The sequence below is a fragment of the Colletes latitarsis genome, chromosome 6 (genome assembly GCF_051014445.1).
Source record: "Colletes latitarsis isolate SP2378_abdomen chromosome 6, iyColLati1, whole genome shotgun sequence".
Classification (NCBI taxonomy): domain Eukaryota; kingdom Metazoa; phylum Arthropoda; class Insecta; order Hymenoptera; family Colletidae; genus Colletes; species Colletes latitarsis.
This window is the reverse complement of record NC_135139.1, coordinates 26,520,234-26,542,430: the sequence shown is the minus strand read 5'-3', so window position 1 is coordinate 26,542,430 and position 22,197 is coordinate 26,520,234. Positions and strand designations below refer to the sequence as shown.

Below are 22,197 nucleotides of genomic sequence, written 5' to 3'. Positions count from 1 at the left end.
GAGTTTAGCCGAACAAGGCCGACTTTGACCGGTCGTGGTCGAACATAATCGAAGGCTGTGATTGGCGGAGAGCCGACGCGACGGTAAAAGACACGAGAGACGCGAGCGACAGACGTGGAATGACTTCACGCCTCTGTTCGTGTATTTCGATGGTTTTTACGTGTCCGTTCGTACCGTGAGTCGGATAGCACGTCAGAGCATCGTGCTACCCGTTGTCCAAGATCGTTCTCGCGTACGACCATAAAGATTTTCGCGGAACGTCGCCGAAAAACACGAAGCGGCTGACACATCGTTCAGGAGGCAGGCTGGATTTGGCGAGCGAGCGTGCGAGTGAAAAGGACAGATAGTGCGTGCGGAAGGGTGGAAGAGAAGGAAGGAAGGAAGGAAGGAGGAGGATACGGCGTGAAAGACAGGGGACTGACGTGTTGCAGGCGTATCAGACGGACGTGTGTGGCGGTCGAACGCACCGACAAAATACGGTATTGCGCGGTACGCGACGAACGCGCGCGCGTCAGAGTTTCCACCGTTTCATTCAAGAATGTTTTAATTACGGGGAGGTGCCGCGGTCCTTGCGAGCCCTTCGCGACGACAGTGAATGATACGCATCGCGTGTGTGCCTTACACCCGGAGTGAGGATTAACCGTCTTTAACGGACGTGTGTGTTGTGTGTTACGCCGCTCGAGAGGAAACGAACGCCTGACAGAGATGCTGAAGTTTATCAGGGGGAAGGGCCAACAACCCACGGCCGAGCGACAGAAACTGCAAAAGGATCTTTTCGCCTTTCGAAAGGTGAGTCTCGTTCTCTCGCTCGGAAAAGGTTCGCCCACACCCGACCCGGCAAAACACGTCGGATACTTTCTTCCGCTCGTCTGCTTTTACCATCCCGGCACTATTTTTCTTCTTTTCTTTTTTCTTTTTTCTTTTTTCTTTTTTCCGTTGCAGACACCGATCGCCAAGATAGATTAGATTTACCTCTCGCGAGAAAACAATGTTATCGTGCACCCATGGCGCTTACACGATACCATCGATATTCGCATTTCAAATGCGAAGCTAACGAGTCCGGGACCATGGAGAAGTAGTATTTCGCAAAAGTATTCGTCCTGAAAGAAAGCGAGAGTGAAAATCGGTTCAGAGTTGTTATCGACCGTGTACGTTCGATGAACGAGAGTTTGTTCGATAAATTTGGAAGTTGCAAAGAGACATCTTGTCGAATTATCGAACGACTTTCACTCTTTTTTGTTGTTTTCCTTTTTCTCCTGTATCGTGCACCGAAACTGCGTTAAATATACTTTTAACGGCTTAATCGAAACGGGGGGACAGAACGATGGATCGTCGTTTTCATCGTTTTATTGGCACATTGATTCTTTATAAAATTGATGTAGTCGCGATCGAAAGTTTACTCTGTTACCACCTCAGATAGTTATCTACTTGTTCGTGTGATATCACGATGTTGACACGCGATGCATTTTACGGTACAAGAGTTTCTTTTGTGTCTTCTTGGACGCGTTTCTCGCCATCGGTTCGCGAATAAATCTCTTGCTTCGGAAAGATGGTAAAAAGGCGGAGAATATCGAGTTTCAAGGAGATCCATAAATACACCGTGATACGGCGATTCGTGCATAATCGAAAGAAAAACCTGTCCCGAATTAACTCGCGATAAAGGAGATTGGAACGAACGAATTCGTCTTTGATTTCCGTTTATCGCGCGTGCACAATGAACGCGTACTTTGAATTGTCATTTTTCTTAATTTACCGACCGTTACGAGAGACGGTGCACACGTTACGAAATGTTAATATTTTTTTTACGATAGTGTCGAGCCTGTTTTATCTATTAGGTTAGAGTGGTTCTTAATCTGTTTGCAAACTCCAAGGGGGCCGTAGATAGATATCCGAGGGTCCACGAACTTGCACGTAGAAATTTTTCATATTTTATTTCGTTCCATATGTTATACCTAAAAATATTAACTTTATCTCTCCACTGTTTTGACAGCACGATTACCTATTAGACTGGAACGAATCTTTCGATTCAATGTCGTGAACTTATCGCTACTTCTTGTACAGAGAAATTACAAGCAAAACGAATTTTGCAAACACTTGGAAATTTTTATCTCAATGACGTTGAAATTAAACGTGGATCTACGATCCTTTCCTAACATAAATTCTCTCGAAGAAGCGGATCTAACCAAGCAGAAACTCGTCGATCTCGGAACCAAAAGGATTTAAAACACTAGTTGGTCAGACACGTAAGTTTGAAGCGCCGGTCGCCGGTTGCTCAATACTATCTACAACTATCGATCGTATCGCGAAATATCGTTTCGTTTATGACGTATACCTCCGCGAAATGTAACCTAACTGAGAATTACTTTGATGGATAAAACGATAGATAGAACGGCGAGCTTCAAGAACAAACTGGCGCGGAATCAACAGGTCGATAACCGAACGTAATCGATACCGAAAGTCTAGAAGACGGTTGGCCCCGAGAGACCACGGAGTCCAGTCTGGATTATTGTGGTCGCGTGGTGTTTGTGGCGCGTTTCTTTAGTGGTTCTCTCTCTGGCTGGCTGTCATCGTCGTCGATCGTCGAGTACACCGTCGCGAAACCTTATCGTGGTTCAATTTCCACCTACCGTGGATTCCAAGTTTCACGACACGAGATTGCGAAAACGCGGGCAAATCAGGTCGTACCGGCACCGATCGATAGATCCATGATAGGAGAGCGATCGTGGATACACGATTTTTCAATCATCGAACGATGGCCATATTTTTTTAAATTCTCACGTCATTGTATTTGTAACGTTCTTTAGTTGTCATTATCCTTAATTTTAGAAGCTTAGTTGGTATTATTGTTATTGTTATTTATTAGAAATCTAAACTTGACGACTCTGGAATGAAGCTTGCGCAGATCCAAATGGATCCTATCTTAATTAAACGTTCCTGTGTTTGGATTTCTTGGTCAACAACGAGAACGCTTTATCGTTCGTGAACTCGTCTTGTACGCTCGTTCGGTTAGAAAATGGAATAAGAAATGTAGGTTAATTTCTTCGTAGGGCAATTAAAAGCAAAAGTAGCGCGCTCTGCGTGTTCAGATGTACAAGTTGTAAAAAGCTTAGAAAGCCCTCAAGGTGAAGAACGCCCGTTGTCTTAATTAAACTCGTCGCTTTTCTTCAACTATTATTCGTTTAATTGTGTCATCGATAGTTGGTATTTTTCTCTGTAAAAATCTTGAACCGTAAAAGGCGTAGAGAAGTTTTCCATGTACCGACGAATGTTAAAATTATTAAGACACAAGTTGTTTTCTTTTAAGGCAATGTCGAGCGTATTTCCTGTTAATCAGTCATACTAATCCAGGTTCTTGATTATTTCGAGAATCAGCGATTTCGTTTTGATCGTTAATTCAGTCGATAATAAACTTCTCGCAATGAAAAAAAAAGAGATACGATGAAAGATATTATCGGTTTACTGGGCAAACAAAAATATGATAAGATGCCTAACCCTTTTTATGTTCGCTTTAATACACGCGCAAGAATGTACCGTTAGATTCTCTAGGTTGTACCTGACCATACCGCCGCGCGCCAGTTATTCCGAAAGTTTCGTTGTAAAGCAGCGTCGAGAGTGAGAATAAAATTATTGAATTTATTTAGATTTCTTATATAATTTTTTGTCTTTGTTACATTACACAGGCTGTTCCACCACCTCTGGGAAACATTTTAATGGGGGATTTTAGAGGCCAAAATAAGACGAAAATCAAGAATACCAATTTCTTGATGGAGGATTCGTTAAAAAGTTATTAACAATTAAATTGAAAAATTTCAAATCGTTTTGGAAAAATTATTTTCGGTTGCGGGGGTCAATTACAATCATTTTTAGTCATTAGACATACCCTCGAAATCCTACCCACTTTTGAGAAAAAAATTCGAGAAGGTGGGAAATTTTTCGACAAAATTAAAAAATTTCAAATCGTTCTAGAAAAATTATTTTCGATTGCGGGGGTCAATTACAATCATTTTTGGTGAATAGACATACCCCCGAAATCTTGTGCATTTTCGAGAAAAAAAATTCTTTAAACTTAACAACTTCTTAACGAAGCTTCCATCAACAAATTGATATTCTCGATTTTCGTCTTGTTTTGGCCTCTAGAATCCCGCATTAAAATTTTTCCCAGGGGTGGCCGCACACCCTGCATTTCGAGATACGCGATAAATTCTACATATAACGTTCGGAAGATTCTAGAAAGGTACCTATAGTAGGATCGTAAAATATTTACCTGGAATGAATGTCGCACGTAGCTATCGATCGAATAATAATTTTTAACGTTTCCAAGAATGGAATTAGTTCACTGCCCCGACTGGACATTCGCATTATTAAATACGTATTTATAATCGGACGTGTCGTTTCAACGATTGATATCTTTATCGTAGTATATGTACGAGGAGACATCAATTATGAACGCTATCGCAATGTCTGCGATATGTTTAAAGAACAATTTTTTATTCGAATTTAAATTTGAATCGTTTCGAGTCACTAGGCACAACTTTATATGTATAGAACCAGTTGATCGATATTCACTTAACGCAATTTCAGTTGCAAGGTTAGGTCGATCGAAACCGAGGAGTTACACCATTATAAGAGGTTAGAGAAATCAATTTTATACAAATTTCTTTTCCTTGGCACCAGAAGGATCTGGTGGTTCGAGTTGAACTATTTATAACTTGATAAATGCATGCATCAGTGAATATAATCAGAACAGTAATAAAAGTTTATAATTCACTCACGTAAAAGAAGAAGCACCAAAAACGCTTTCGAAGCATCGTAAAAGTCGTCGAAATTGCTGAAGATATTGCCACATAATTTCCAACGATGGCAGCACCTCATTACTGTACTTTATGACTGCCAAGGGCATTAAAATCGACCTACAGATAATCACAAAAAGATCAATAGATGAAACACGCAAATCGTGTTATTCTTTAGACGAATGTATGCATACTGCAGGAATAGATGTCTAATCTCCTGTACGCTCGTAGTTTCTCTTAATTCTTGTGGTCGGGTCACCTGAAATTCAGAAACGGTGACACTTTTTCTCGTGAAAATTACCCGGGCCAAGGTCTCCCCCTACCCTTGTTTTTCTTATTTAACCCTGTCGCACCGACGAACGACCATTTTTCTAATCGCGTGGTGGAAACGTTGGCTAAATCGATATTGTGGGCAAGCCTAAATCTTTGAGGGTTATGTATACCGTGTAGCCGTACCTACCAAGAATCTTTTGGATTCAGGTAGAAAGATGTTTCGACTCTTCTACTCTTCAGACGATTCGCCAACTGCCCTCGAACGTTCGAATATTTCAATGCATCGTCTTTGTTTCGCGATTATTTCGACGTAAATAATCACGATTTCCAATGATACCTATCTTGGAGTATGTACAAGTACTTCAGTCATCGGTTTTACCATTACGAAACTGAAACATGAACGAGTCACTAATTTCAAGGTTACCACGCTGTGTTAAAATTGAGGTTAAGTACTCGAAACGCCTACAAAATACAGCCTCTTAATAAAAAAAACTTTGATAACCTAATACTCTGATGAAAAGAGTCCGACGAAAATAGCGTTCATATCGCCATCTTTGATCTTCCGATATAAAGAAAATGCACTGAAATTTGATTTGATAACGTTATCGTGATTTCAAGAATCACGAACTCGTTTCAGCTACCTATACCCTCGTCCGATGCAACGTGTCGCCATATTTGACCTTTTGGTATGCAGAAAAATCACCAAGTTTGATAATGTTTTTGTTCTTTGACGAATAAGAAAAGCGTTTCAGGAACCTCGTTCCGTACACGAGGGTGGAAATTGTTGTGAAGAGTATTACAGAAACAGTTTTATTGGTTGTCATAAACGAGATTCTTTATGGTTCTCGTTTTCAAGCGGGAAATGTATGCGCGTGCACCATCGGTCGATAAAATCGTTCGATTAACGGTGACCGATAAAATCTGACTCATCGGTGACTAATATGGTTCAGGTTTCGCCCAAAATCGGTGCCGTGGCGCGTAAACGTTACGTCGAGAAAGTTGGAAACGGTTGACGTGCGTAATTACCGTTAATTGCATTCGAAACGATTCGTGGAAGGGAAGCGTACGTTCGTTAGTCCGTATCTTACTATTTACCTTAATTGAGTTCGGCTCGTAGTCCATTTAAATGCCACAGAGTGGTCTATGTTTGTTTTTATGTGAATATTAATCTCTTTGGCGTCCGAACGTATCGTCATCTTTTGGTCTTTTTTTTCGCGAAACGTGCGCGTACCGGCGAGTCTGTTATCGTAATATTATATACGTATGTTTTTGTTTATAAATGAACGAAGCGTGGGTCTTTGTGATATTATTTTTTCCCCCATCTTCTTCTTCAGTCTCGTATAAATCGATACGGTGTCGTCTAAGAAACAGTTGTCGTGAATTTGCGCGGGAATTAGCGACGAGGATGATAGCGTAAACTATTTTTAGCTACTTTCACATATAAATAGTACGCTGATTACCACGGACAGTGCAATAATTGCCAAGTACGAGCGAAGTAATAGAGTTGATTCATGAATCGAGCATCACGATATGACTTAACCTATTAAGTGAGAAACGTATCGTCCGTAGAACGCAACGCGTGTAGTACACGCGTCACATAGTATAAAGAGCGTGTGGCATACACTGTACACGCATGTGTGTCCAGATCGAACGCACGTAATTTAAGTAAAATTTGTTTCGTCGTATAAATAGGAGAAACGAAGTTTTGTTTAGCTGGAATCTCTGGCGAGAGGACGGACCGCGTGTTCAGACTCTAAGAGATCAAATTTCACCCTCGAGTAATACGATAGATCTTGACGGATCGAGCGCAAAAAAGTTGGATGCTATTTACGTAACAAATAACGAATAACAAATACTCGTGCAAATACTGTTGGTAAAATAACATTCGTCATGATCTAATATCGTTTGGTAATGGTGTAAGTTACGTCTAGTAGTTGTAACCAGTCGGTTTAGCTAATAAACTGTTTCTTGTTTTTTGCAGACGGTGCAGCATGGGTTCCCAAACAAACCTACGGCCCTCGCCTGGGACCCGAGTTTGCGGCTGATGATCATCGGCACGGCATCCGGCGCCATCAAGGTGTATCCTTTTGCTTTTCTTATTCCTTCTGGCCTCCGACCGCCTGTTTTTTTTCTTCTCTTTTTTTTTCTTACGGTATTTATAATCTGGTCTCGAGACACTAGCAGTGCACGATGACGTTCGGTATCTGCCGATAAATCCTCGTAAACCTTCGAGCTGCCAGCTTCGGTCGAAGGGAAACGAGAAAACGTGATTGACGCGGATTTCTCCAGATTTCTTTCCCTCCGTGCGTCGCTAAATACAATTTAGTCACGCCACGCTAGATATTTCGCGATTCGCCAAAGCTATTCTTCCGCATCGATTCTTCCTAGAATTTTTAGCGTCGCTCGATCGCAACAGGTTTCGTCCAAGACGTGCCTCTCGTTCCAACTGGAATAACACCGTGAACAAAAATCGTATACCAACTTTTACAGAGGTATTGGAAAGAGGGGCACTCGTACTTGAAATTTATCATAATTTTAGTCAGGGAACAAATTTTTTATATCAATTAAAAGATTTTGAACGTTTCGGTAAGTGTCCTGATATTTATGATTGGCAGCACACGTCCACAGTTATGCAGGCATGCTCTGCAAAGGGTTAAGTTCCATTGTCGCTGAAACAGGACATAAAACTAGGCCTCGTAACATAATTCCACGCCATCCTGTTGCCAGCTGGAAGTGCGACAGGAACGTTGAATCATTCTTGGAACACGTAGAGTATATTAATTCCACATCGTGCAAACCACCTCGTTATTTCTCGATACAATATTTTTTCCAAAAAACGAAAACTGGCAAGTTACAATTACACGCAAACGAACCTCTAGAGTCCCATATTTGTACATTAGGTATGTTGCGGCTTTTATTAACTCGTCGAGCAAACATTGTGTATCGATCAACGCGTAGAAACATCAGGGACTATCAAGTACCACTTGCACTTGGTAACGTGTTGCTATTACCTCGTTACCCAGTTCGTGCCTGGTCAGTTATCGATTCGATAGAAGGATTCTAGATAGGTAGAATACGTTGTTTGTCGGATTAACGCTATTTCTATCAAAGGTGTAGAGAGTCACTTTTTTAACTTTCTCATTTTTCCTACAATGTTTGTTAAATTCATTTAACGATATCTTTGCCTCTATTTCCTTTTTTAACAACTATTAACGTAGCGTCGAAAATCTACGTTCGTATTTAGTTCTCATAGTCGTTAACCAACTGTAAGTAGGTCCCGTGGAGTTTATTGGAAAAGTTCCCGGCGACAAAAGATTATTTCCTCTAGTTATTCTCGTGAAGTTTATCGATTCGTTTGCGTGCGTATAGTGTAGAATAGAAACGTTTGAAAAATGCTAATTAGAAGCGCGCAAAAGGTCTGGCGTTCGATGCGACGACGCGCGTTTTATTGGCTTACCGCGCATTTTATTCAGGTAACGAGCCCCGGTCGCGCAGATGTTCCACCGGCTACGTAATCAGCGATCATTATCATTTCGCAAACCAAATAATAAATGTCTTTTACCGTTTCCTGAAGAAAATTTCCATTTACGTTAAAGAGTTAGGCAACTCTTTGGAGGATTTGTAGAAGCTTAGAAGGAGAGTGCAAGCTTCGTATCACCGATTTAACTGTAACTCGTTGAAAAGGGTGTTTCTGGATCCTCTAAAATTTTTGTCGACCGTGCAGGAACTTTTTGTATGATCCGGATCACGATATAGCGAGGTCGTAAACTAAACTCTCGAGGGACCGACTACTGCTGCGGTACTTAGGGCCGTAATTGCACTACCTTTTTACATACGTACATATATTATAAGCAGGTAAATAAAGATATTCAAGGATCGAGTAAGACCTTTACCTGCTACGATACCTCTAAAAATGGCGACACTGGATAAAACGTTTCTTCGTACGGCCTTGACTATGATCTAAGGCTCCTAGCTGCTCGTATTTCTATCAATTCACTTGTTCCGGGAGCTGAAACGTGTAAACTTTGACACCTACTCGAGTTTACGACCTTGCTATATCGCGGCCCGGACTATACATTCCGCGATCCGTTCAGCGAGCACAATCGCTCTCGTCAGCGCGTTAAGTCGGTCATTTTCGAAACAAGAACCACGTTTATTCACTGTTAGAAAACGTAAGCGACTCGCTTTTAGAGCAAAATATACATATTCGCTGTTTTCCTTGACTGACTGGCGATCCGCAGATTCGGCAGGCCAGGCGTGGAATTTTATGGACAACACACCATCGAAAGCGGTGAAAATGCTGTCACGAAGATCGTCGCACTGCCCAACGAGGTAAGATCCATTACAGATTTGCAAAAGGGTAAATTTCATTTATAAAGAGTCGTAATTTCTTATGTGATTGTTAATTTTTTATTTTTATTTTTCAGTTTTTGAACAGATATTTTGATGACAATATAATTGGAATAGTACTTTTAACAGGATAATATATTATAGAAGAAACTATTTGTCACGTTTTTAACAGAATTTTCTGGTAGTTTTATCTCGAATCGTTCTACGTATACAGCATCTTCCTCGTGACCCTGTTCTAAATAGCTTCAAGTGGGTGTGTAGGTTCTTCAATAACGAATGTCAGTTGTCACCCAGAAAAACTTTTAACGGACAATCAACTAATAGAACGAGTAATCTTCTTGGTTGCTAGCGCAACATATAGAAAACATATATATTTTATTTCCTGAAGAGTCTTCTTCGGAATACGTAGAGAACTTATTGCGCATCGAATAGTTGAAAAGAGCTCAGAATAATTTGAGAACCTCTGTAGATATCTGGAGAATGAACCATCAGCCACTCAAGAATGAGTCAAACGTTTAAAATGAGAAAAGTAGTTTAGCTCGAAGATCAAAAGCGAGCACTATTATTATTTCTTAAAGTATTCCTCGTCGAATAAAATGTAAAACAATTTAGAAAATCATGAAACAAGAATACCCAATTTATTAAAAAATTGGGTTAATCCGAGCCGATAATGTACCGTAAGGAATTGGGTTAATCCAAGCCTCGTATATTAAAAGATTAGGTTAATCCAAGTTTAAACATCGTATTCTTCGATTCACGGTCAAATAAAACAGAGCATTCGAGGAACGTAACTTGGAGTGTTCCGTAACGACAGTACTATGTACAAAGAGTTATTACATTGTAATCAAAGGAACGGAGGTGTGAAGTTATGGTTATTTTATAAGTCACACGCGTTGCACGGGTAACGCGACACCGTGTTCGGCTTATGTTGTCGCCGTTGCTGAGTTGCATAACCATGTGTGCGACACGCGCAATGCACTTTCGCACGTGTGTACGAATAAATAATATACGAAACCACCAAGACGAACATCATTGTAGCCCTCGTCGACCGTAAAGGTCAGCACTATAATATAACACTATTTCACGTCTTCGTTCCTTTTACGCCAACTACTCTACCAGCAAAATTTTATCACAAAATATCTGTACGTTGGTATACTGTACAGGATAGGGAATATTACATTAGCCGGATAATTTTATTTAAAATATCTGTTTTAAAAAATTCTGTAAATACCGAAAGACTGGAATTCTTTAAAATATTCTGTACACGAACGATTCGCGCGCGTGTGAGTAGCTCGCGCGTACACATGCGCGGGATCAAAGAGGACTCCCGGAGATAATTAATTACCGGTACGGAAAAAAAAAAAACGAGGAGAGTAATAGAGAAAAGTGATGTATAATTACCAGGAAAATAATGCAAGATTACTACATCGCATCGCGTACCTAAATAATGACGAAGCCTTTCACGTTCATTTACCCTAGCGCCAATCAGCTTTTTAATCCTCGTATCGGTGACTCGATAAACGAAGCAAAAAAACAACATGGACAGTCGAAGAGTCTATTAAATAGAATACATTTGAAAAATTATTTTTAGTTAAATCGTAAAAGTGGTCTGATTCGTATCGAGTTGGGGCTCATTTTAATCAGCTGAATCCCACCGATGCGTTAATAACATTCTTCGAAAGATAACGGGAAAATTACGGAAAATAACATTTTGTGTATCGCGTGATTGTTGTTTGTCGTGGCGACATCTCTTTGAAATGCCGGGTCTCGATGGCCGCCGCTCTACATACTATGTCTATATCGCTTCCTCCCACTTAACCATTCTCTTTGCGAGGCACGTTCGAGCCCACTTGTATAAAAAATACGCTACTGGTTCCCGAATTTGAAATTCAACCGTGCGTTACTCGTATATTGCGAAGCGTACGCGAGAAATTCATAGAACAGGGCGTGTCGAGCCTCGAATCAAATCGAGTCCTTACGGTGCTCCAGTACCAGCTACCTTTTCGTTATCGTGACCATTTTTCAAGCGAATTCTAAGACCGATAAGATAGCAGGTCTACCTACGATTCTAATCTCGCCATCAAACTGTATCAAATCGCGATGTTCCTGGTTTTTTTTCGTGTATTATCGATACAGTTACTCACCGTGTATGTTGCGCAAGAAACTCTAGAACAGGGATTCTCAAGTAGGCAATATTTATTGAGAGCAACAAGTGAAAGATGGACGAAACGGGTTAACGCGTTCACTGTCCGGTCTCTAAGCGGCGTATCCAAAAGCGTGTTGCTATGGCCCGTATAAGGGTCATGGACAGTGAACGTGTTAATATTACTTTAAATTCGTAGGTACTTGCGACCACTATCGCGACAAAGGAATGAAACAAACAGTTCCACGAACAAGTTAATCGAGATTTAGAATCCAAACAACGAAATTCTGGAAACGAGATTAGAAAGCAGGACGACTGCCTTCCGAATCACAGACTAAGTGCGGAGCAGAAGATTTGCTGGCGCAACGAGCAGAAGAGCGCATACCAATTATTTAACTGCACAAGTTAATAACACGTGAAACGAATTCTGACCGGTGCCCTCGATTACGCCAAGTGCGTTTTCCACGAAACGGACGGCTACGATGAAAAACACGCCGCGAACAGGCCGTCTATAGATTCGCGTGAAAGTAAGAAAACACGCGCACGAGAAGCAGACCGGCTTAACCTTGCGTTTTCCTCGAGTTTTCACTTTGCCTGCCGCAAGAAGACTCGTTTTGCTGGAAAAAAGGGACGCGGGAGTTGGCTCGTGAGAAACGATGGAATCGCGAAAATTGGCCGACGTACAATAGTTATTATTTTTCTATTTATATTCTGATCTGTAGACGTTGCGAAATGACAAGGTTTTATACAGGGTGTTCGGCCACCTCTGGGAAAAATTTTAATGGGGGATTCTAGAGGCCAAAATAAGACGAAAATCAAGAATACCAATTTGTCGATGGAGGCTTCGTTAAAAAGTTATTAACAATTAAATTGAAAAATTTCAGATCGTTCTGGAAAAATTATTTTCGGTTGCAGGGGTCAATTACAGTAATTTTCTATGAGTAGACGTATCCCCCGAAATCCTCGAGAAAAAACATTCGAGTATGATCGTAGATACGATTTTAAAATGTAGATATTATTTTCGAGGACGTTGTAAATGATGCGTCGTTGTTTGAATGCAACAGGGTCGCGTGGTTTCCCTTTGCGACGACAACTCTCTTCACCTGTGGGAGATCAACGAGAGCTCGGTCGTCGAGACGAAGGCGCTTTCGTTGGAGGGCAAGTTGAAGAAGATCTCTGCGATGTGCCTCGAGTCGAGCGGCGAGCATCTTCTTCTTGGCACGGAAGGCGGGAATATCTATCTTCTGAATCTGAAGACGTTCGTGATGCCTGACACTATCATCTACCAGGAAGTCGTGATGCAAAAGTAAGAGCACCTGTGTTTTTCAAGGCTGAATATCCAGGATATTCGCAACCAGAGTTCTTTCAACAACGATTCGAGAATCAAGAAGAGTTATTTTTAACTTAATTCACTCGACACTTGTAATTTTACTTTCGTTACTTTGCATAGAGACGAATTGCACGGTGTCGTCCGAGGATCGAATCGTTGAACGTTGCTAAGCCGTTGGTTAAACGATGATTTGGGAAACGCGAAAGTTTATTCCCATTTCGTGGTAGATAATTGATTCGGAACGTTCGACCTTGAGGAGAAGAATCATAGTTGAACGAACGCTATTCGTGCGAATATTTTCCTGGTATAATTACATTCCCACTCACGCGCGTGGTGTATTATACTTTCTTCTCTTCGTCGGAGATTTAACGTTAAAATCGTAAATTAACACGTGCCGTTTCGTTGTTGCGACAGTGTACCGGACGATTACAAGAAGAATCCAGGAGCGGTCGAGGCGATAGCGGAACAACCAGGTCACCCAGACAATATTCTGATAGGTTACAATCGCGGTTTAATGGTACTATGGAACAAAGCAACTCCTGGAGCTCAACAGGTGAGCCTTAGTTTTATCGTTCTATACGTCTCTTACACTTATCTATCTGTATACACGATACTATACCCACGGCGAATGTAACAACACTGCTTACAGTTAAAAAACACACTCGCTTGTGGCAAATATTTGTGGGCAAACGCTTAACCCATCGGTACACAGAGTTATATTTTATGAGAATTTCTTTACAGGAAATAACAGTTGATTGCGTTTCAATGAAGCGATACAAGGCTCAGTATAATATTAACAACTAAAGAAATGTTTAGTCAGGAATTCTTGTATGCATTGTTCAAAATGAGGGGTAAATTTTTAAAGAGGTGCACCACATGAGACACCATATCGAACGATATTCTACGTTTACGAACGATCCTGCTGTTTATTTTGAACGGTGCGTAGAAGAGCGATTTCTATTTAAGCGGAAGGTGTGCCGATGGGTTCTGAACGACTCGCGAAATGGTACCGCTGGTTCTGATTGTTGTTTGTGTCTTTGGTGGTTTTGGCGAACGTGTACGTGCAGCTGATGGGTTTGTTTTCGCGTGCGCAGACGTTCGTCTCCACGCAACAGCTGGAGTCGGTCCATTGGGTCTCCGAGAACCGTTTCATTTCGTCGCACAACGACGGATCGTACGCGTTCTGGAGTCCAGGAAGCGACAGCATGCTGGAATCGACCACCCTCTACGGCCCGTTTCCCTGTAAAGCCGTTACTAAAATTCTTGTATACCCAACCGCGGAGTAAGTGGACAATTAGCTACCAATGTTAATTACATGATTATCAAGCTGCCCGGAGAATATTGCTCGTTTCAGTCGCTTGAACTAGTACCGTTGCTGGTAGAAGGAAAAGATGCGACTCTGGAAAATTTAAGCGTAATAGGCTTTCGTTTATCGAGGCACTACTACCAAAACGGGGCACGTATTTCCGCTATTGGATTATAAGAGAAGCCTCTGAAGCGACTCCCTCACCGATTGCAATGAAATTTACCAGAATGATACATCCATACCGACAGCCACGTACGCACAAGTCGTATCTTAATTTCTAAACTGTGTATAATTGTCTCGAGAAGCTTGCATAACCATCTAAACTATATTATCGTAGAATTTCAACCCCTTCTGTTATATACCAAGTATTCAACGATATTTATATTTAATTGTGAACGCAAAAGATACCCCACTCCTGTCGCATTCATTAAAGAACGAATTCAGGTTTTGAAATGCGCAATATTTTCTGGGACACCCTAATATACGTTTGATTACGATACGAATTTTAATTGGCAAGGGGAGTCTACGATCGTGACGAGTATAAATATCCTCGAATAATAGCCGCTACGACGCAATATCGAATCGGTTGATTCTCTAAAGCACGTGTTTTATAGGCACGGAGAACTGTTCTTATTTTCGGGCGGAATGCAGCGCGCAAATTATGGCGATCGTCATACGATCACCGTCATGACGAAAAAGAAGCACGTAGTCTTCGATTTCACGTCGAAAGTGATTGATTTCTTCACCGTTTTCCCGAAGCAAGAGGATGGCAAGGACACCTTCGACAGTCCAGAAGCAATCGTAGTGTTGGCCGAGGAAGAGGTAGTGGCCATCGATTTAACCAATCCCGAATGGAAAATGATGGCCTTGCCCTATCTAGTATCTCTCCACGCAAGCGCGGTAAATATGTTTAAATAAATTACATCTATTAGCAGGTTAAGCAAGCTCTCGAATGGTCGATAAAATGTTTTCTCATGGTTCGTAGGTTACTTGTTCGCAACATGTTCCAAATGTCCCGGAAGAACTTTGGGACATCATCGTAGCAGCTGGAAAAGCGCAAACGGAACACTTGTACTCGGATAAACCGTGGCCCATAGACGGTGGAATAATTATCAGTCAAAAGTCGGCCAACGACAAACCGAAAGGGAAAGAATTGCTGTTAACTGGCCACGAAGATGGAACCGTCAGATTCTGGAACGCTTCCGACGTTGCTCTGACCCCTCTGTACAAATACAATTCGTCCATTTTATTTACCGGCGAGCATCTGGATGTTCTGGAGCAACCGCCGGAAGACGACGAGGAAGAATGGCCGCCGTTCAGAAAAGTTGGAACTTTCGACCCCTATTCCGACGATCCGCGGCTCGCGGTGAAGAAAGTTCTGCTCTGTCCTTTGTCGTCGACGTTGGTGGTCGCTGGCACGGCTGGCCATGTGATTACAGCCACCGTGTCGTCCGAACCGGTGAACAAAGAGATCAAAGCCGTCACGATGAACATCGTCAACGATCGTGACGGATTCGTTTGGAAAGGTCACGATCATCTGCCCGCGAGAACGACCAACATATCTTTCGCAGTCGGCTTTCAACCGCAGAGTCTTCTTCAATTATATCCACCAGCTGCGGTCACCGCCCTTGCTATACACAGCGAATGGGGATTACTCGCTGCTGGCACCGCTCATGGTTTAGCAGTTTTCGATTATACAAGGGCAAAGGCTGTCAGTGTAAAGTGCACTCTCAATCCAAACGGTACTTGAACATTTTTCACGTGTCTTCGTAAAGAGACCAAATTTCATTGAATGCATTATTATGTGCTACAGATCTTTCCGGATCGGGTGATACGCCTATTTCTAGAAGAAAATCATTTAAGAAATCATTGAGGGAATCTTTCAGAAGATTAAGAAAAGGAAGGTCGCAGCGTCGGACAAATGCCAGCAGTCCAACGCGAAACACGGTACCGGAGAAAAAGAAAGAACCGTGAGTATTTTCCAAAGTTTGCTTTATTCGTGTTTCGGGTAAATGAACGCGCGACGATAATAATTATTAAATTGAATAGTACCAGCGTAGCCTCGTCCCCGAGCGGCGATCTTTCGCCGGTAGAATTAAAACCTGTGGAAAGGCAAGTGGAAGCAAGACCCGTAGACGATGCTCTTGGCTCGATGGTCCGATGTTTATATTTTGCTAGGAGTTATATCATCAGCAGTAAGTATCCGTTTCGGTAGGATCTACGAATTCTAAGAGACAAGTTCTGATATTTTCTTTTGTTACAGTGCAAAACACCACGCCTACTCTGTGGGCAGGCACCAATAATGGTACAGTCTATGTTTTCACGTTAGCAATACCAGCGGGAGTTAGAAGGACGGAAGAGGACGTAAATTGTACATTAGGAAAAGAGATTCAATTGAAACACAGAGCGCCCGTAATCGCGATAACGATTCTTGACGGATCCAGTGTACCGTTGCCGGAACCATTCGAGGCCGAAAAAGGCGTGAGTCCTGGTCCCGACATGGCGTCCCCTCATAGAGTCGTGATCGCCAGCGAGGAACAATTTAAAATCTTCAATCTTCCGTCGTTGAAACCATATTGTAAATACAAACTTACCGCGCACGAAGGTTCTCGTGTACGAAAAACAGGTTTCGCGAAATTCACGTGTCCTATTGAACCCGCGGGTACGCACGAGGAAACTTGTTTGCTATGTTTGACCAATCTGGGGGATTGTTTAGTGCTTAGTATTCCGGAATTGAGACGGCAGCTCAATGCCGCTGCCATTAAGAGGGAAGACATTAAGTGAGTATTTCTATTTAATCGGATTCGATGCTTTCGTCGGCTTTATAAAATTTATTTGCCATTCCCTTTATTTTATTTTCCTTTCAGTGGTATATCTTCGTTAACGTTCACGAAAGCCGGCGAAGCTCTGTATCTACACTCGAGTTCAGAACTCCAGCGAATTTCCTTGTCAGCCAGTAAGGTAACGAAAGCGCATTGCGCGCTGAATTTACCACCGAACGCTAGATCGTATCCTGAGACTGTCAACAACGAACAAGTCCAAGAAAAAGGTGTCGTCGAGGGTACGGCTGAAACGGAAGCGGAAACGCAAGGGAATCAAACGGCAACTCCTGTACAGAGGATGATCACGGAAAACGGTGTAGTGGGTTCTAGTGAGTATATTGCGTCTTCGTAGCGATGACATTTTTAAAAAGTTATATTTAATACGTATTGAACAATCGTTCGGTTAAAAATCATCATAGGAGGATGTTTAAACGTGCTACTACTAAAATATGCGTAAGCGCTTGGCATATTTTGTAACCCGTGTATACATATACTTTATAAATGTTGCTTTGCTACGACCATCTGTGATTCATTAATCAAAGCTAGCCGCTAAATTGTAATTTATGCCAATTAACAACATTGGAGAACGCTGTGTGTTAACACGACCCTTTAGTACCGATTCTCGAATACGTGTCTTTTAGCCAGTGGCGAAGAGTCTCCGAAAGAACCTTCCCTACGACCAGCTGCGAGCACCAACGACGTAAACGGAGAAGATGATCGCCAAGACATATGTTCTATCGGAGATATCACGATTGATAGTGTGAAGGACCATTTACTGTAAGTGAAGATGCTATCGCCGTGCCTGGCTTCTTATCGTTTTATTTTCTCTTCGTGTTGCTTACGTGTTCACGATTAATTTTACGAAACGTGAGATTAATAATTCGTAGAGAAAGTAAATTAACTCTCGTACACCGACACTGGCATTGTAACAAGTTTTTATTTTGATCCGCTAATCGATGTGTATCCGTGTACTGGCCATCTTCTTGGCAGTAACAGTTCACTTTTCAGAAACGCAACGTCTTCCGAAGAACTTCACAATCGTCTTGCAGGACTTAAGATGGAAGTGACCTCGCGAACCTCGGAAATTTCCACACAGAATCAGTCCCTGGTTGTGAAAACCACGACCGTTGTCTCTCAAACGACCAACAATACGACCGCTAACGGAGAGGTTGAGACGAGTCAGACGAACGAAACCCAACAAATGAACAGTGAGTGAAATCATTGCCAATTCAACGTTTGTGCTAATTATAAATTAAAAAGGTTATTTATTGTCGTTATATTGATTCGATGATTTTTTATAATAACAAATTTAATTATTTTCATATGTGTATCGATTTTTAAACGTTATTTTTAATGAAATATTTTCTAGGTCAACTATCGTTACAGTTTTTCAAGATTGTAAATAATCAAAGTATCCTCGCAATATTTTAACGATGGAATACGATTCATCGACCCGCTTAATATTTTGTGTTCGTCTTTTCATCGCTTTGTAATTTTTCTTCTCCCGTTCCCCTCTGTTATTATTTGTATTTCTTTTGTTACTGTTTTGTTTTGTGCTATTTATTATTGCGCAGGCACTACTGTAGAGAGAGAGATACGCAGCGGTACTGAGACAACAACGACACACGCTACCATCACTCTACCCCCAAACGTCGAGGTCAGCAAACGGCACTGAACGTATTGCAAATAACTGGTGTCGGACCTTACCTCGATATTTAAACATATGACTAACGCTTGGCATATTTGTACGCTATTAACACACTAATCAACGCGATTCGCGTGTAGTTTTGGTTCATTGAGAAATGAAATTTTTCACAGGCAATGGATATCTTACGGTATATTATTTTTTTTTTTTCGCAATCTATTAACAATTTCCTTTCGCGTATACGTAGCAAGGCTTATTTTCTAACCCAATGTATTCGGTAGTTGTCGCAAAATGTTGAAACAAAATAAGTTATGCGCTCATTAGGTATTTGCATATTGCAGATTAGTACAGCCGACTTGGCAAACCTCGAAGTGACAACAACTACAGTGACCACCGAAAAATCTAAAGCCCCGTTGGCCAGGCCTGAGGAAGTTGGTTCTTAGGAATATTCCAAATCGTACCCCGTGCCCCGATCACACCAATTTTATCGCTCTGAATAATCAGAGACACGAATAATTAGCTGTTTTTACTTAATGGACTCACGTGTACACAGCGGCGATAGGTAGAATTTATATATCGTAGATTCTTTACAAAATCTAGATTTGTACGCGGCATTAGCGTTAGCCATATAAACGATAAGGGAGCGAGCAAACTTTCAAGTATTGTAAAGGACGATCGCTTGAGTTATACCCAACTGCCAAAATCGTCTTTAGACGTATTTTATTCTTTTTATCAAACATTGTCACTGCATTTTTCACTCGACCACAAGATTTTTAAAATTTATACATATTCGACGGTTTAATAGAACTAGGCCTACGTAATTTTAACGGGATACATTTTATTTGCAGACAAATGCGAGAAATATTTATCGAAAATTTTGTGAAATGTATCGTGTTGTTTTATTCGGCGATAAATTCCCTGCGCGTATACAATTTTAAGACAGTTTTCGAGGATATGTCGTTTAAAGAATAGCTAACATTTTTAAAAGTCCGTAATTTGTAACGTGAAATTGGGATAAGTGAAAATTTTTTAGTTGTATGTACAGAAAACCACAAGATACATCACAGTTCGTGAGCATGACAGCCATATTGTAACGCAACGTCTGCGTTGTGGTACTTTGTATTTCTAAATAATAAAAGTAACAAAGAGGCGACTTAAACCATCTATAGTATTTCGAATGTTATGGGCGTGTCGCGGAAGAGGACGAAGAAAAATGTGTAAAAATCGATACGCCTAACGAATAGAGAGATAGCTACTTAAGTAGTATTACGTTGTAAGGAAATTTACAGAGATTAAGCGAGGGAAACTTATGACGCGATTATCGATGGCCATGACGTAGCGGAGAGAGCCGTTAAAAATATATTTTTTATTGACGTTGGTTAATCGTTAAGTTTTCCTCTTTTCTTTGTCTACAAACGATCATGGTACAAGGAGATTTTCTCTATCGAAAAGCATCGAAACGTCGTCGAATGGAATTAATCCAGGACATGGGGAAGAAAGTAACTGTTTTAGCACCACACGTATGTTCGATCTTTTAGATAAAGATGCTACCGCTGCTGAGTTATTTTTGGTGGAGGACAATTGCTACATATTACTTTTTACGCGGTTAAATCGTAAAATTTCACGAATCTTACTACTCGTATCGTTATTAGCGATGTACTACGTAGTTTGATTTTGTATTGCAAGAGTACGGATCGTATTTTAAAACACCGCTCTTTTTGGATCTCACCGATGTTCTTGACCGAACACGCAACTCCAATCCTCGGGGTAATTTCGTATTCGGATTCAGGTTTCTATAAATACAGTGTTAACGATTTTTTTACGAGAACAACGTACGAATAAAAATATCGTAAAGTACTTGCATTGAAAACGACAGACTGACGTACGGAAGAGACATATCCGTTTCTTTTGCATTTAATCAATACCATTCATACATAAATCCGAACAAAGTTTCTCCGCCGTTTATTGTCTGTTTCTCGAGACTATGCACGCGTTAAGACAAGTGTCGATTTTATTTGTTAGCGAATACGATTAACGCGAGGCCTTTGTAGATAGACTTTTATCTTCCTCTGATTTCGTAAAGTCTTATTCCTTTTGATCAACCGTTTCACGAAAAGTATGTCTCGTATACGTGGTAAATTTCGAATAAATGTTATACAAGGTGTTCCAAAGGTTGAGCACGCACACTCCTGTTTCAACGAAAACGCAATAATCTCTTTTATAAATTTAGACTTTTTCCGATGGACAATAATTCGGATAAATTTATATTTTAATCAAATTCACTCGCGTATAATTGCAATTCAATTGCATGCCCTGGTTACGTGTACCATGCTTCTGGAGCACCCTGTATGTTGATTTTATTATGATTGTAAACTATATTAGCAAGATGAAATCATCGCGCTAAGTAAGATACGAATGTATGAAAAACAAACGTGCTTCTGCTATTGTAAAATTTATTGGTTTTTTACCTTGATAAAATATTACACATTGTACACAGTGAACTGTCCAAACAGTGCCCCCCCCCCCCCCCCCCCGAAAATTTCCTATTCGTTACTTTGTCTAACACCAATTACCGTGATAGTTACATAAACGATGAATGAATAATGTTTTGTTTCGCGAATAGAAATTATATATTTATTTTGATTTATTTCGTATAATATTTAAACTTTATTTATGATAAAGTAATAAATACGAAATAAAAAATATTAAAGATGTATTCTATTGTAAGAAAACGTTATTGCGTAACTTTTGCAAGCGGTAATCTGTTGTAACAGTATGTGGATCTTATAAACTTTCCTTTTTCCTTTTAAAGCTAGGTAAAGTGCACCTTTCAAATAGTACCTTGTAATAGTAACTGTATATCTTACTTTCAAGTCTGATTCATTGTAATTGGAATGGAATAGTATTTTATTTGTATTACCAACAACAGAGAATTATCAGCCTATTTGAATGAACCAGATCCGATTAAATTTGAAATTTTAATGCTTTTTAATGCTCGATAGCATTTCCGGTTCGATACGAGATTAGTCAGTACCTACACGGAATGTTCATTTATCACTATCAATTTACTCCGGACAATACTAATATCAAATAACCATATTTTATTATTTTTCCATTGAAAGCGTTTATGAAAATATAACGGTTGATTGGATTACGTAGCGGCAGGAAATGAAAAAGAAACGAAGACTAGAACAACGAGAATTATACACCGTCCTATTGAAATATCGTGTCCAACTATCGATCGGTCGTTACATTATTTTATCGTCTCTGACACACGACTGTCAGTTGTAAAACTATTTCTCGATAAGAAGGTAACATAATTGTGTTTTAAAGCCGCGAAAATCGAGCAACACGTTATCCGAAACAATTGCATATTTCGAACAACGTTCCACGGAAAGCATGTCTGCTATCGAGCACTATTCAACCAGTGTTCGCCAGATGACGCGTAAGTTTTTCAGGCGTGTCGAAATGTACTCGGTGCATGTTCGTACGTCTTCGTCGTTCGTCGTGTTTCGTCGCGGTGGTCGCGGTCGGGAGT

General features: G+C 40.8%; 1 protein-coding gene across 8 annotated transcripts; it reads left to right on the top strand.

The window, feature by feature from the left end:
* The first annotated feature begins 91 nt into the window (after window positions 1-91).
* On the top strand, window positions 92-21,160 carry L(2)gl (LLGL domain-containing protein l(2)gl). 8 transcript variants are annotated; one of them, XM_076766325.1, is made up of 16 exons: window positions 92-789; window positions 7,045-7,142; window positions 9,305-9,395; window positions 12,621-12,862; window positions 13,301-13,439; window positions 13,981-14,168; window positions 14,807-15,092; window positions 15,178-15,934; window positions 16,006-16,162; window positions 16,242-16,387; window positions 16,456-16,972; window positions 17,060-17,343; window positions 17,656-17,791; window positions 18,023-18,222; window positions 18,589-18,671; window positions 19,001-21,160. In XM_076766325.1, exons 1-16 carry the CDS (start codon window positions 706-708, stop codon window positions 19,100-19,102), a joined length of 3,510 nt encoding a protein of 1,169 aa, XP_076622440.1. In that variant the 5' UTR covers window positions 92-705; the 3' UTR covers window positions 19,103-21,160. The 8 variants fall into 8 exon arrangements, with proteins under 8 accessions (XP_076622440.1, XP_076622434.1, XP_076622433.1 ...); XM_076766319.1 differs by having other exon boundaries at window positions 18,005-18,222; XM_076766318.1 differs by having other exon boundaries at window positions 13,954-14,168.
* The last annotated feature ends 1,037 nt before the right edge of the window (window positions 21,161-22,197 follow it).